At 45.4% G+C, this 13,963-nt stretch overlaps 1 protein-coding gene across 2 annotated transcripts; it reads left to right on the top strand.

Moving 5' to 3' along the window:
• The first annotated feature begins 8,315 nt into the window (after window positions 1-8,315).
• Window positions 8,316-11,129, top strand: Gpr12 (G protein-coupled receptor 12). 2 transcript variants are annotated; one of them, XM_040751371.1, is made up of 2 exons: window positions 8,316-8,447; window positions 9,487-11,129. In XM_040751371.1, the coding sequence occupies exon 2, from the start codon at window positions 9,575-9,577 to the stop codon at window positions 10,100-10,102; it is 528 nt and encodes a 175-aa protein (XP_040607305.1). In that variant the 5' UTR covers window positions 8,316-8,447; window positions 9,487-9,574; the 3' UTR covers window positions 10,103-11,129. The 2 variants fall into 2 exon arrangements, with proteins under 2 accessions (XP_040607305.1, XP_012978268.1); XM_013122814.3 differs by having other exon boundaries at window positions 8,326-8,447; window positions 9,083-11,129.
• The last annotated feature ends 2,834 nt before the right edge of the window (window positions 11,130-13,963 follow it).

Below are 13,963 nucleotides of genomic sequence, written 5' to 3'. Positions count from 1 at the left end.
TTTAGACATAGATCTGGGGAGTGCCAGCTTACAATCCCATGGCCAGAGAGTCTGGGAAACAGAAACTTCATTCAATGGCTGATGGAAGAAGAGGCAGACTCCCATGGTTAAGCACTGAGCTGAACTCAAGAAAGCCAGTAACAGAGAGGGAGGACTGATGACCAAAGGGATTAAGACTGGGCTGGTTTAACCCCCAGAAACAGCTGACCTGACAAGGGTTAACTCTTGAATCCCAGGCTGATGCCTGGGAATCCAGCATAGGACTGATAAAGACCCCCTGAATGTGGGTGTCAGTGAGGAGGCCTAGGTAATCTATTGAGTCTTGGGCAGTATATCAGTATTTATCCCGGGTATACAAATGGACTTTGGACTCCCATCCAACAACGTGAGGTGCACTCTCACCTTGAACTCTTGGGGGAGGGTCTAGGCCCTGCCCTGGATGAAATGACAGACTATGGACACCCCCATGGAGGGCTTCAGCCTCCCTGGGGAAATGAGGGGACATTGGGGGGTTGGGGGGAGGGCATGGAAGGAGGGGAAGGAAACGGAGAGGGACCTGGAAGCAACCTTGTTTCTAATTTAAATTTAAAAATAAATAATAAAAAAGAATGTAATCAAAAAACAAAAAAAATTACTGAAAACCTATCCACTCATGACTGGAATAATAACAAATTGGTTTTCTGTTCACATAAAAAAATAAAATAAAACACGAATTATATCCTAAAAAAAAGAAATACTTAGATTAATAGAAATGGGTTAATAATTAAGACAGAGCTAGCCACTGGCCTGGCCAAGAGTTTAATAATTAATGTAGTGTCCGTGTGTTCATTTGGGGCAAGGCAGCTACGGAACCGGTAGGGAAATCCAGCAATGGGGCTCAGACTGCTAAAGATGACACGAGGAGTTGGACTTTCCTATGTGGGGTTAGGACCCTATTGAGGGGCTTTGGCCAATTGGAATCATGTGCTTTACTTGCTTGAAGAATAAGCTGAAGGTAGCTAGGACAGTTGGAGGGAGCCAGCAGGGAAGGACATAGAGTGAGCTAGTTGAGCAGGCTCTGTGTGTGTGTGTGTGTGTGTGAGAGAGAGAGAGAGAGAGAGAGAGAGAGAGTGTGTGTGAGTGTGCGTGTGAGTGTGTGTGTGTGTGTGTGTGTGTGTGTGTGTGTGTGTGTGTGTGTCTGCCATTTGAACCAAGACGGCAGAGTGGACAGACTGAGAGGTAAGGGAAACTAGAAACAGTTTTTTTCCTTTTTAATTTTTTCTTGCTAATATTTGTATTTGAGGTTTTAGTAGTTGGTTGGTTGGTTGGTTGAATTTGTTTCCTATGCTGTTCCTCTGGTAGTCTTTATTTAATAGGCTAATTTTAGAGTGATTTCAGATTCACAGCAAAGTTGAGCAGAAGGGTACAAAGTGTTCCCATCAGCGCCCTGCACCAAGGCATGCACAGCCTCCCAGACTGTCACTATCTGTCACCAGAGCGGTGCATTTATTATACTTGATGAACTTGCCTTGACAGGTCCTTAATACTCCGAGTCCACAGCTCACACCTCAGTGTGTTTGGAGCAATGCATCCCAACACGTGCCCACCATTGGAGTACCATTGCTCTGAAGTCCTCTGCATGCCACCTCCTAACCCCAGGAAGCCATCAGTCATTGCACTACATTCCTGCTACAGTTTGGACTTTTTATGAATGCCAAATAGTTGGAGTCCCATAGTATGTGGCCTTTTTAGTCGGCTTCACGTAAGATTCTCATATGCTTGCTTGTGCCTTCATAATTCATTTCTTTTCCAGCTAAGTAATATTCTACTGCCTGTACATGCTGTGACTTACCCATCTCCGTACTGGAGGATACGCCAGTAGCTTTGATGTTTGGGCAAATTAGGATTTTGGATATTCTTTGAACGTAAAGTTGATAGTTTTTCCCAAAGCTGGGTGTTTTCTTAGCATGCCCAAGTATTTGGCCAGTGCAGTCAAAGAATGGAATTCTCATTTCCTCTTGTCCAAGAGCAGTGGGGAGGCAGCACAGTCTAGTAACAACAGCCATCATTGTAAGAGCCTCAGCGGTGTGCCTGGCAGGGTACGTGTGCTATGGGCACAGTCCCAGGCGGCAGGTGCTGTGAACACTCTCATTTTACAGAGAACAAGGTGAGTTGCCTGCTTGCTCAAGGCCATGTGGATCTGTTCATACCTGGCTCCTGAGAGCATAAAACTGGGTTCACATGAATTAGCTCCTCAAACGTGAGGCACCCACCATGCTGGCAGAATTGATTTGTGAGGGTATATACGATCTGCAATTAGGCTCCAAACTCAGCCACAGTTAAGGATGAATTAATATCCCCTCCCGAGGCTGCTGTCAGCTGGCCATCTAGCTGGTGCAGCCAACAGCATATGTGTGCTCTTAGTCCCACAAAGTGATCCCAGCACACAGTGGGTGTTCCATCCACACAGCCACTCGTCTGGAAGGTGCCTAATGCCCTTGAATTGCTTAGAGAAAAGCCGCTTAGGATCTGAAATCTTCTGAACACTTTCCCTACTGGTTAAACTACAAAGCTCACATCACCACATCCATCAGTGGCCTTCAGAAGACATGGCAGTTTCTCTCTGATTGAGGGACATAAGAAATAATCAGCAACAGCACAAAATTTTGCGGAACCGGATGTGTTTAACTCAATGCAGCCTCCTCTCGTCTGAGGTCCGAGACTGGAAAGACAGCTTAGCAGTTAAGAGCACATGCTCTTGCAGAAGACCCAGGGCTCAAACAGTGGTTCACTATCATCTGTAAACTCTGCTCCAAGGGGGATCTGATACTCTCCTCTGGGTGTTACCTCCTCTGTGGGCACCAGATATACATACAGACAAAACACCCACACATATAAAATAAAAATAAATATAATAGTTTTTAAAGTGAAGACATCTCTAGACACAGGCTGGTCTAAATGAGCATATTCAGCAAAACGATAGTTTAGAAATCCTTGTCAGTGTCTCCTTTTCTTGACTATTACTGTTACTGACAGTAAAACGCAACAGAGCGTGAACCCTGCATTTATTGGTATCATGAATGTTTGTTATGTGATCAGTGTAAACTCAGATATGTGTAAGCCTCACATGTGGTCAGGACACACACTGTGAAATAATCCAGTATTAAACTGGGCCATTCTTCTTGCCAAACAAGGCATGCACCAATTGCGCAGCCACAAACTGCCCTGACACAAAACCACAGCCCTCAGCACCTTCCTTCCCCACTGGCAAGAACACAGCTGGAGTGCTTCCAGCTGCACTCTGCAGAAGTGGGGTGTAAATTTAATATGCCAGACTTCTTTGCATTGCTGAAGGAACTAAATAGAAGGGATAATGCATTCGTTGCCCTACCTCTTCCTACTCCAGCTTCGTTCGCCAGCACTTCAAGCCAGGATGGGAAGTGTTGCAGCACATGCTAACCCACACTTTGGCTGAAATATATCGAGTACCATTGACTTATGAAGTCCCCTAATAGAAGCCAAACATCGCATCCACGAAATGCTCCATTTCCTCATGTCAAGCTGCCCCTGTGCTATTCATTTTCTGATTGGGGAAAAAAACATAGCCAACACGAAGACACCAGCATTCACCAACCTCAGAAGAAAGGGTGTCCCTTGGCTCACAATATCTGCTTCCCTCAAAACATGCAGAGTAGGCCACTGGGTGCTATTAAACATAGGACTCAAGGAAAGAGAGTGCTGGCAGACACTTTCTGGGTGCCTTAAGGACGGGTCTCTTGGGAAGCCCGTTCAGCTGTGGAAGCAGAGTGTCAGGCCAGGCTGCAAAGATTTTAACTTCTTGTTGCAGACACCAAGCCTCCCAGGACGGCTCCTGATTGATTCGTTATGAAAGAATCAATACCATGTTGGTTAAAGTGGGCACAGAACCTTCTTCATGTGATAAGGGAATTTGGGTGTAGGCTGTAACCAGACTGGAAGATTTAAAATTTCTTGCCAAAGTTGTGGAGTAAGCGGTCAAAAGCTAAATAATAAGGAGGCAATAAGTGTCAAATACAGAAAGCGTCACTAACAGTGTCCTATAACGCGTAGAGAATAAATCAAGAAGACAGAATCACAGACAGTTCTCTTATGACCCTCATTACTGAAAGCCGTGCAAGACTCCCCAGTATGTTCACCCACCCCAATTTATTGAGAAACCCACACTTCTCTACCTCCCCACTCCTATGGGAAAGTACCCCTTAGGGGAAATTTGGGTAGGGTGTTATATTCACCAGCCTTTTGTCCTTATAACAAAATACCCAACACAATCAAGTTACAAAGGGAAAAGGTTTACTAGGGGTTGCAGTTTTGGAAGTTCAAGCAGATGCTTTTTGGTCCCATTGATTTGAGCCTGATGTGTAGTAACACATTGAAGTGGCTGTGACAGGCAAAGCAAAGACAGAGGACAGACCCTATTGGCCTACGCATCCCCTAAAAGGCCCTCCTCCTACAGGCCGCACGGCCTCCTAATAATGCTACCCGGGGAACCAAACCTTTATAATCTCTCTTCTATCATTACTCTTGCTATGTTTTCTGAGACAGTCTTCATGTAGCCCCGCAAGGCTGACTTTAAGCTTTCTACATAACTGAGAGTGGTGGTTTGAATGAGGATGGGCCCCACAATAGGCTCAAATGCTTGAGTACTTGGTTCCCCCGGCCCTACCCTCCACCCCCATGGGTGAACTGTCTGGGAAGGATTGGGAGGTGTGGTCTGGTGGGAAAAGTGTCTCTGGCCATTGACAGTGCTCTGCCTCCTCTGGCTGTTGTGTGAGATGTGTGATCTCTCAATGGGTCCTGCTGCCAGGACTTCCCATTATAGACTCTCACACCCTGGAACTGTAATCCTCATTAAATGCTTTCTTAACAGGCAAACCAAAGATTACCTTGAACCCCTGATCCATTTCCTAGGTGTCAAGGTATCAGCACACCCCACTGTTCACAGTTCAACACATCTATCCTTGGGGGATGCTCATTATCCAAGCACAGCAGACCCAAGCACAGCAGACATTCACCTTAGACTCTACACGCTGGACTGACTCAATCTCTCTCTCTCTCTCTCTCTCTCTCTCTCTCTCTCTCTCTCTCTCTCTCTCTCTCTCTCTCTCTCTCTCTCATTCCCCATGGAATTCCCCTCTGCAAGCTAAGAAGACGGCCCTCAGTGTGCAAGCTCATGGCTGCCTAGGGCCAGTTGGCACCAGTACAAGAAAGGACCCTGCCTGAGGTAGACTTGGCAAGCTGAGAAGCAGGCATAAGTGAGCGAGGAAACGACTACCCATTGCCAGGTGAATGCTTCCTGTAGCTTTGACTTCTTTCCCATGAGTCTTCTCAGCCACGTAGTAAAAGGCAGTAATCTAGTTTGAACTGGATTTCTTCTTTGTGGTTAAAAAAAAGCCTTAAGCACACCTTTAAATAGGGAATTAGAAGTAAAGTTAAGTGACAATAATCATTTGAGGGATGAGGAGTCCTCTTCTCTTTTTTTATACTGTATTACATATAATATTTAGACTGTATTAAATATATGTACATTTATAAAAGCTAAACATAAGGGGACAAGAAAAGATTACATGCTGGGAGGTGGTGTCACACGCCTTTATTCACAGCACTCAGGAGGCAGAGGCAGGCAGATCTTTATGAGTTTGAGGCCAGCCCGGTCTACAGAGCAAGTTCCAGGACAACCAAGGCTATACAGAGAAATCCTGTCTTGGAAAAAAAGAAAGGAAAGGAAAAGGAAAGGAAAGGAAAGAAGAGAAAAGAAAGGACTACATGTAACAGATAAAGTTATGGAAGAGGCTGTAAAGCTAATTATTTTTCTAGTTCTAATTCTTCATGGACTTTCTGTCTGCTAGTGGATAAGTGCATAAAACACATTCAAGACTGAAAGTGTAAAACTTAATTTGAAGTTCACAGCTTCCATTTTGAATGCTAGTTCTAACCAAACAGATGTTCTCTTAGTCGTACGACTTAGAGTCTTGCAAATTTTGGTGTGTGATGTTTTTATTTATCTGGAATTTTTTAAAATAATAAAATGCGGTTTTAAAAGAGGGGGTGACTGGGGGTACAGCTGGTACCAGCTACTTGGAGTCACTGAGCATCCACAGCTGCCAGCCCCCGGGTTCCTCCACATGACAGTACTCAGCTCCAGGTATGTGTATACTTGGCTCCCTCCTTCAACAGTCCTCAGGATTCTGAGAGACCCTGCACACCTCTCTACCTCTGCTATCCCCCAGCACTTTGTACTTGGTTCCTTGTCCATATTTCCGGAACATGGCACAGAGAATGAGTTCCAGGCCCAAGGAACAGCTCAGTGGCAGTGCACTGTCACAGCAGTGAGAGATTATGGGTTCAGATTCTATCCTTAGCTCTGGAATAAATGCAGGCAAACTCCACTGCTGAGTAAATTGAGTGTTGTTGTTGGCTTGAAGAGCATCTAAGTAGTGCTATGAATTCACTTTTCTTGAACTACACAAGCAATGGGAGGATCCTAAAATTTGACCAGGTGGCTTGATCTGTCTCTTATTAAATTGCTTTTTATATATATAAAAAGAAAAAAGTGTTTATTTTATATGTATAAGTGTTTGTCTACACGTAGAATGTGTACCATGTGCATGTAATGCTCGAGGAGGCCAGAAGAGGGAGTCATATTCCCTGGAACTGGAGTTACAGATGGTTATGAGCCACCTTATACATGCCTGGAACTGAACCCTGGTCCTCTGCAAGAGCAGCCAGTGTGCTTAACCATCAAGCCACCCCTCCAGCCCAACATTGCTCTTTTTACATTGCTCTGCTCTAAAGCGTTTCTGCTGAAACACTGATGAAAGGAGAGGTGAGCATCCCTTTACTGCAGCACTTGTTACCTGGGATATTGTTGACTTTTATCTCACCACTGGACTATGGTGTGCCCTTAAATGCACAGACGGTGTCTTACTGGATTTGTCCACACAGGCTTTAACACAGTCCTTGGTGCAACAGGCACCTGCTGTGTCCTTACCATACAGATGACTATTTAAACCCTGCAGAACCTCACTTCTCAAAGTGTGATCACAGCAGCATCAGCAGCAGCATCTGGGACTGATGCTGAGACCCCTTCCCAGAACTGCTGTTTTCTAAGTTAAGATTCAAAAGTGTTGCTGTAGAGAATATAGGACCCAGGAAGAGTCCTGGAGCCTTCTCGAGGACATGACAAGACACAGCACAAAACAAAACAGTTCCACTGTAGCCCAAGGCAGAATCTGTCCATGGAGAAAGCTCAGAAGCAGTGTGAGGTCTCAGACTGAATGGAGCAGTGCCACACCTTGGCAGTGGGTTGCCTTGGTGAGAAAGAGGGAAGGAAGGGTGTGGGTACCACAAGTTCAGGTGAGAGATGAGGAGGGCTGTAACCAGGGAGGTGAAGAAGAGGGTCTTGGAGGCAGGAGAGCTGGAGCAACCCTGATGGATGTGAATAAAAAAGACTTTAGGGGAATAGAGGGCTAAGTCTGGGAGCTTGCTGGGCTGGAGCAGGAATTTCTGTGGGAATCGGGAGGCAGAGGCACAAGATGATGCCCCAGATGAACGGTCCTCGGGACCCTTTGCACTGTACAACATTTAGGTCACACGGAAATGTGACTTCTCCCACCTTTAAGCTGGAGATCATGTTTAAATTTAAAATCTGATCCGGTTCCGGGATACGAGACACAGGCCCATCCTTTTAAGGCAGACACCTTCAGGATCGTAGTCCTAGACTTCACGGATGTGGTAATAGAAATAATAAATTGTCACTTTGGTACTTAAGTGAATTGGGTTTGGACCAGTGCCTGCAGGAAGCTTTTGCAAATGATTTCCACTCTCAAATGGCTCCAGGAGTACTTAACAAGTAAACCGGGCGATGATATTGGCGATCCAAGTAGCAGCAGTTTCTACCCAGTTAAGCGAACGTCCCCAGGGGAACAATAACATCGAGTTTGCAGAGAGGCCAGCTGCAGCTTGCTACTGTAAGGTTCCTCTGCCCCAACCTGCTCTCCCTGCATCCCTCCTGTACATTCCGAAAACCCAGTCGCTATTTGCAATTCTTTCGGTCCTGAACTCGGCAGTTTAGGGAAAAGCACTACGAAGCCTAGTCCCCCGGTGGCTAGGACTCATCAGGGAAGTCACAGGAACCAAATAGGATGCCAGGTTCTCCTCCAGGACGAGATGCAGAGCCAGTCTCGGCATGACTGCTGCAGGCGGGTGTCCACGGTAGCGGTCCCGCCCCGCGCTCAGCTGCGACCTGTGGGGGCGCGCGCGGCCTCATGGGGTTCTCGCGGGCGCGCGCCAGGCAGGGAGCGCGCAGGGCGGAGAGCTGGGCGCGAGCGCCGCCGCTCACCTGCCGCGGGCGCCACCGCGGACGTGCCACGCGGGTGGCCCGCGCTCTTCGGCAGCACCGGAGGAGCCCTCCTCGGTCTGGGCGTGCCAAGGTGACTCCCGATGACCCCCTCGACCCGCAGGCTGTGCGTCCCCACCGCTAGGGGAGCGGCCAAATGCATGCACATCCTTCTCTCTGTCTGTCTGTCTGGGCACCTCGGTGGTACACACCTACCTTTTGTGGCCCTAGCTGTTTGATCTGTGCACACGGGGAGAGACTGGGACACCCCCCCCCCGCCTCTTTGTTTGGGTCCGGAGGTGTGTTTGGGGGTGTGCACGCGCGTGGGGGATTTTTAGAAGGGTGGGAGTTCCGGGCTCTTAAAATAGTCCGCCCTTCTGCAGACTTGTAGGTGCTGGGCGGTGCTCTCAGCTGTCCAGATGTCAAACAGTTGTTGCTTTTTGGCATGCAAGATACAATTTGCCAATATTGATTCCCAGCGCTTTGGCGAGTGTTCTTGTGCCGCCTCGGGAGTCCTGTCCTGTGTTTCCCTCGGTGACAAATGGCATTTCAGTTGTGGGGTTTAATCCATGCAGACTTCAGCTTTTGTTTCTAATTCCTGAAGCTCGTGGCATTTTTGACACTGGTGTCTGAGCGCAGGGCTGTCTGTCTGTCTCTGTGTGTTTTGCATGATCTTGGATTGGCACCCTACTGTTACCAAACATTAAAAAGCCTGTCTTTCCGTTGAAGAGGACAGGGGTTAAAATGAACGAAGACCTGAAGGTCAATTTAAGTGGGCTGCCTCGGGATTGTATAGATGCCAGTGCTACGGAAAACATCTCAGCCGCTGCCCCCTCCCAGGACCCTGGTGCGGAGTCAGAACCTGAGCTTGTTGTCAACCCTTGGGACATTGTCTTGTGCAGCTCAGGAACCCTCATCTGCTGTGAAAATGCCATTGTGGTCCTTATCATCTTCCACAGCCCCAGCCTGCGAGCACCCATGTTCTTGCTGATAGGCAGCCTGGCTCTTGCAGACTTGCTGGCTGGCCTGGGACTCATCATCAATTTTGTTTTTGCATACCTGCTTCAGTCAGAAGCCACCAAGCTGGTCACAATTGGGCTCATTGTTGCCTCTTTCTCTGCCTCTGTCTGCAGTTTGCTGGCTATCACTGTGGACCGCTATCTCTCACTGTATTATGCCCTGACGTACCACTCTGAGAGGACAGTCACATTTACCTATGCCATGCTGGTTATACTCTGGGGAACGTCTATCTGCCTGGGGCTGCTGCCTGTCATGGGCTGGAACTGCTTGAGGGATGAGTCCACCTGCAGCGTGGTTAGACCTCTCACGAAGAACAATGCTGCCATCCTGTCCATCTCCTTCCTCTTCATGTTTGCACTGATGCTTCAACTCTACATCCAGATCTGTAAGATTGTGATGAGGCATGCCCATCAGATAGCCCTGCAGCACCACTTCCTGGCCACATCGCACTATGTGACTACCCGGAAAGGGGTCTCAACCCTGGCTCTCATCCTGGGGACCTTTGCTGCGTGTTGGATGCCTTTCACGCTCTATTCCTTAATCGCCGATTACACCTACCCCTCCATCTATACCTACGCCACACTCCTGCCTGCCACCTACAATTCCATCATCAACCCTGTCATATATGCTTACAGAAACCAAGAGATCCAGAAAGCCCTCTGCCTCATTTGTTGTGGGTGTATTCCTTCCACGCTGTCCCAGAGAGCACGCTCTCCCAGCGATGTGTAGCAACCTTCCTCCACCTGCAGGATACCGCCTCCACCAAGCACCCCACTGCCCAGGATGGCCAGTGCTTTCCTGTCCTTCAATCCTTTGCACTGGATTCTCACAAGCAGAAGCAATGGCATCATTCAGATAAGCAATGACAGTGAAAACCATGCCACCAGTGTTAAAAACAAAAAAGGAAAACAAACGACTTCTCTGCTCAGCATTATGGTGTTTGTTTGGAAGTTAGGTTTATTATCATTTTTAAAAATATTTCATTTAATAGGGTTTTTTTCTTTGTTTTGGAGGGTATAGTGGGACCCCATGTGGTCATGAAATGATGCACAAGTCCCAAGATTTTTAACCTAGACCTGAAAATAAATCGAATTTTTTAAGGAAACTGGAGAAGGGATTACTTTTTTCTGGACTTTTTTTAAAAAATCAAGTTGGATCTTCCATTTTGTATGTATCTAGCAGGATATGAGCTTTTTCATATGACCAAAATAGTTTACATAATTATGTTTGGAAAGACTTGTTTTCAGTAACGCAGACTCAGTGATAAGTTACCAATAACCAAACCACAAACCCCTTTATTCTTCTCTATTCTCAGCAGTCTCTGCCCCTGAGAATTACTTTGTAGTGTCTCTGTGTTACAGTTTGGCATGCATGGTTACCTGTGCTAGTTACACCACTAACTGCAATATTGCCACGCTAATCCCAGAATTAAAGGAGTCATTTTTCAATACAGTTTAATATATTCTTTCCAAAATGAGTCATGAAAAAACATTTTGAATTATATGTGAGGTAGCACTAATTAGATTTGCCATTGTGATTTTTAAAACTTCAGTCTGGTGGTTTTCAGAAAACAAAAGAGAAAATATTAATAGTATCTATTGAAAGTAGATTATATTTATTTTTAATATATTCTGAAAAATAAATGAGTATGATGCTGTTAAGAAATATGCAAACATCTCCTTTCACATTTCTGTATATGAATATATTAATTGTTTTCTTGCTTAAGATGAATAGAATTAAGTATTACAAACCAAAATTTTTTCTGGCTCATATTGCTGGTAGTGCAAAATGCATTCTGAAGCAGGTGGTCTCCTGTCTTAATGACTAGGTCTGTGAAATGCCCAGTTAAGGTGACTGCCATGTGCCATCTGTGTCCTGTGGGCTCACAAGAAGAATAACCATGTGTTTGTTGGTAAAAAGTTTAATTTCTTTTCACTGTAAGATACAGTGAATGCAACAAGGATGGTTACCTGCTTTCATAGAGCAAAGGTTTAGCTGAGAAATTATTACAGGAAGTGACTTGAAACACTCAACAAGGTCATTGTGCCTGAATGTCACTTTCTGTGAGAGCAGGCAGATGCAGCCACAGACACCATCCCTCTGTTGGTAATGGGCTCATAGCTGTGTCTCTACAGGAAGTGGAAGGATTCCTGGATGGTGCATCGAGACCAGTGTCCTCAAGGGTATCTCTTGTAATAGGTCCCTCTCAAAGGTTTGTCCAATCAGTATGCCCATGGTGGCTTTAGTACCAATCTCCAAGCCTGCTTGCCAAAGCCATCTCTCCAATGCTGCTTCTCACATAGAGAATAAATCCTCTACTTGAATTGGCATCTCCTCTCAGAGGCTATTTGTGGAAGCACGTGAGGGGGTGACATATTTAAGAAGTGGGAAAGGACTTTCAGCACTGTATAATCACCCCCTGTCCAGCTGACAACTTTAAAACACGTCTTTTGAATAGCAGACGGGCTTGTTAGAATGAATAGGCTGTGTTTACTTAAATGTTTTATTTATTTTACTCACATATATGTACATGTGTACGCATCTGCATGTGCATGCATGTGAGTGTAGGTGCCCTGAGAGGCCAGAGGTATCCAACCCACCTGGAGCTGGTGTTACAGATGGTTGTGGGCCGCGTACAGATGGTGGGAATAGAACCTGGGTCCTCTGCAAGAGCAGCCAGTACAGTGCTCTTAACCACTGAGCCATCTCTCCAGCCCCAGCAAGTTAGGTTAGACACGGGCAGGGAATTTCTCATGATGAGTTCTTAAAGCCAAAGATGACATTTTATAGAAATAAATGGAAGCTCTCATTTGAATAGCTCTGGGAGGAATTACAGAAGAACAGCAAGTTTTGCCTGGACCCCATGTATTCTCAGTCCCATACTTGGTGTTCTACCAACTTTTTAAAAAAACTGTAGCTGTGAAAACACACATTTGTGGCAAGGAAACCATAGCTGCAGAGAGAAGAAACAGACTGAGGCTATGGGCTGTAGTGTGGGCTAGAACTGAAGACAGGCTTTCCACAGCCTAGATCAAGTTCCTTCCCTAGTAATGCTGTCTTTGGTCTCTCACTCCAAAGAGAGCTGCCTTTTAACACGTCACTGTCACAAAATCTGGGTTCTATAATTGAGAGAAAACATCCCATTTAAAATTACATGTGGACCAATAGCCAATGAGGGTAAATGTTTGTGTACATGGTAAGCTGGGCGAAACGGCCTTATATATTTACTCAGTGACTGCTTAAAAGCTTTTACATTAATTTGTGCATGCATGTATGTGTATTTGTGTGTGGTGTGTGTGCATGTGTGTATATATATGTATATATATATATGTATGTGTGTATACATGTGCGTGTATGTATGCATGTGTCTATACATATTGAGTGTGTGTGTATATATGTGTGTGTGTATGCATGCGTGTGTGTATGTATATGTGTGTATATGTATGTATGTGTGTGTACGTGTGTATACGTATGTATGTGTGTATACATGTGTATGTGTGTGTGTATGTATGTATGTATGTATGTATGTGTGCATGGTACAAGGATGGATGTCAGAGGACAATCTGTGAGAGTCAGTTCTCAGGTCTTTGTTTCTACATGAGGGTTCCGAGTATTGAATTTGGGTCATTAGGCTTGGTGGCAAGCACCTTTCACCTGCTGAACCATCTTGCTGGCCCAGTGGTTGCTTTTGACCCATTTTTTGATAACACACGTGATTTTACCCAAGTGTTTTCTTCATCCTTACTGTTTAAATTTTGAAGAGTTTTTAGCATTCAACTTATTTCCTACAAGGTTTCTCTGTTTTTAATAAGGATAACCACTAAGAAATGGATACCCATCTAAATATATGTATATGTGTATGAGGTTACGAGTATATATTAATCATATTTTGGGCCATTTTAGAGCAACAGAGAATCTTGTGTTCCATATAATTACAATTACTACTTACCAAGGAATTTATAGTCTTGTCAGAAGAAATAGTTGGATCTGTTAGACAATTTAATCATTTTACCAGACTCTTTAATTAGTCCAGAGTATTTACCCAGATGATGGCTACTTGAGTCCTGTCTCATTTTAGTTTTTTACCTTCTCTATTTCAGTTGGTTTTCCCTCTTTTTTTTTCTTTTCCTTTATTGAGGTTTAAACCAGCTCTTTGCCCCTGCTAGACAAGTTCTCAGTCACTGAACTACCCGCCCAGCTCCAATCAAGTTTGCTGGTGGTAGAGTGGCCCTTCTCCTTCCTGGTAGCTGAGACAGTGGGGGGGGGGCTTCCTCATTTAGATGCCTAAAATCAAAGGGCCAAATTGTGGAGTAGAAACAGCCATAGATTTCCCCAGGATTTGAAGCAGAATGGAAACACGACGAAGACGAGGATCAGAGATATTTCATACCCACCAAAAAGCAGAACGGAGACTCTTTAAAGTTAAAAAGATAAACTAAAATATTGGTGGCTTCACTTCACGGTCTCAGCAAGCACCGTGCAAAGGTGAAGAGGCACCACTTCATGCTGGAAGTTCACGCTGCCACTGGTGTGATTTTGAGCTGGTTTACACTCATTCCCACCTTGCTGACTCTTGCACTGTAATCCTGG

This window comes from Mesocricetus auratus, unplaced genomic scaffold (genome assembly GCF_017639785.1).
Source record: "Mesocricetus auratus isolate SY011 unplaced genomic scaffold, BCM_Maur_2.0 Super-Scaffold_100008, whole genome shotgun sequence".
Taxonomy (NCBI): Eukaryota; Metazoa; Chordata; class Mammalia; order Rodentia; family Cricetidae; genus Mesocricetus; species Mesocricetus auratus.
The sequence above is the reverse complement of the archived record's forward strand: the minus strand, read 5'-3'. Positions and strand labels throughout refer to the sequence as shown.

Bases quoted from the DNA above. Each gene is read 5' to 3' on its own strand.
- Gpr12 (XM_013122814.3), top strand. From the start codon at position 9,098: ATGAACGAAGACCTGAAGGTCAATTTAAGTGGGCTGCCTCGGGATTGT.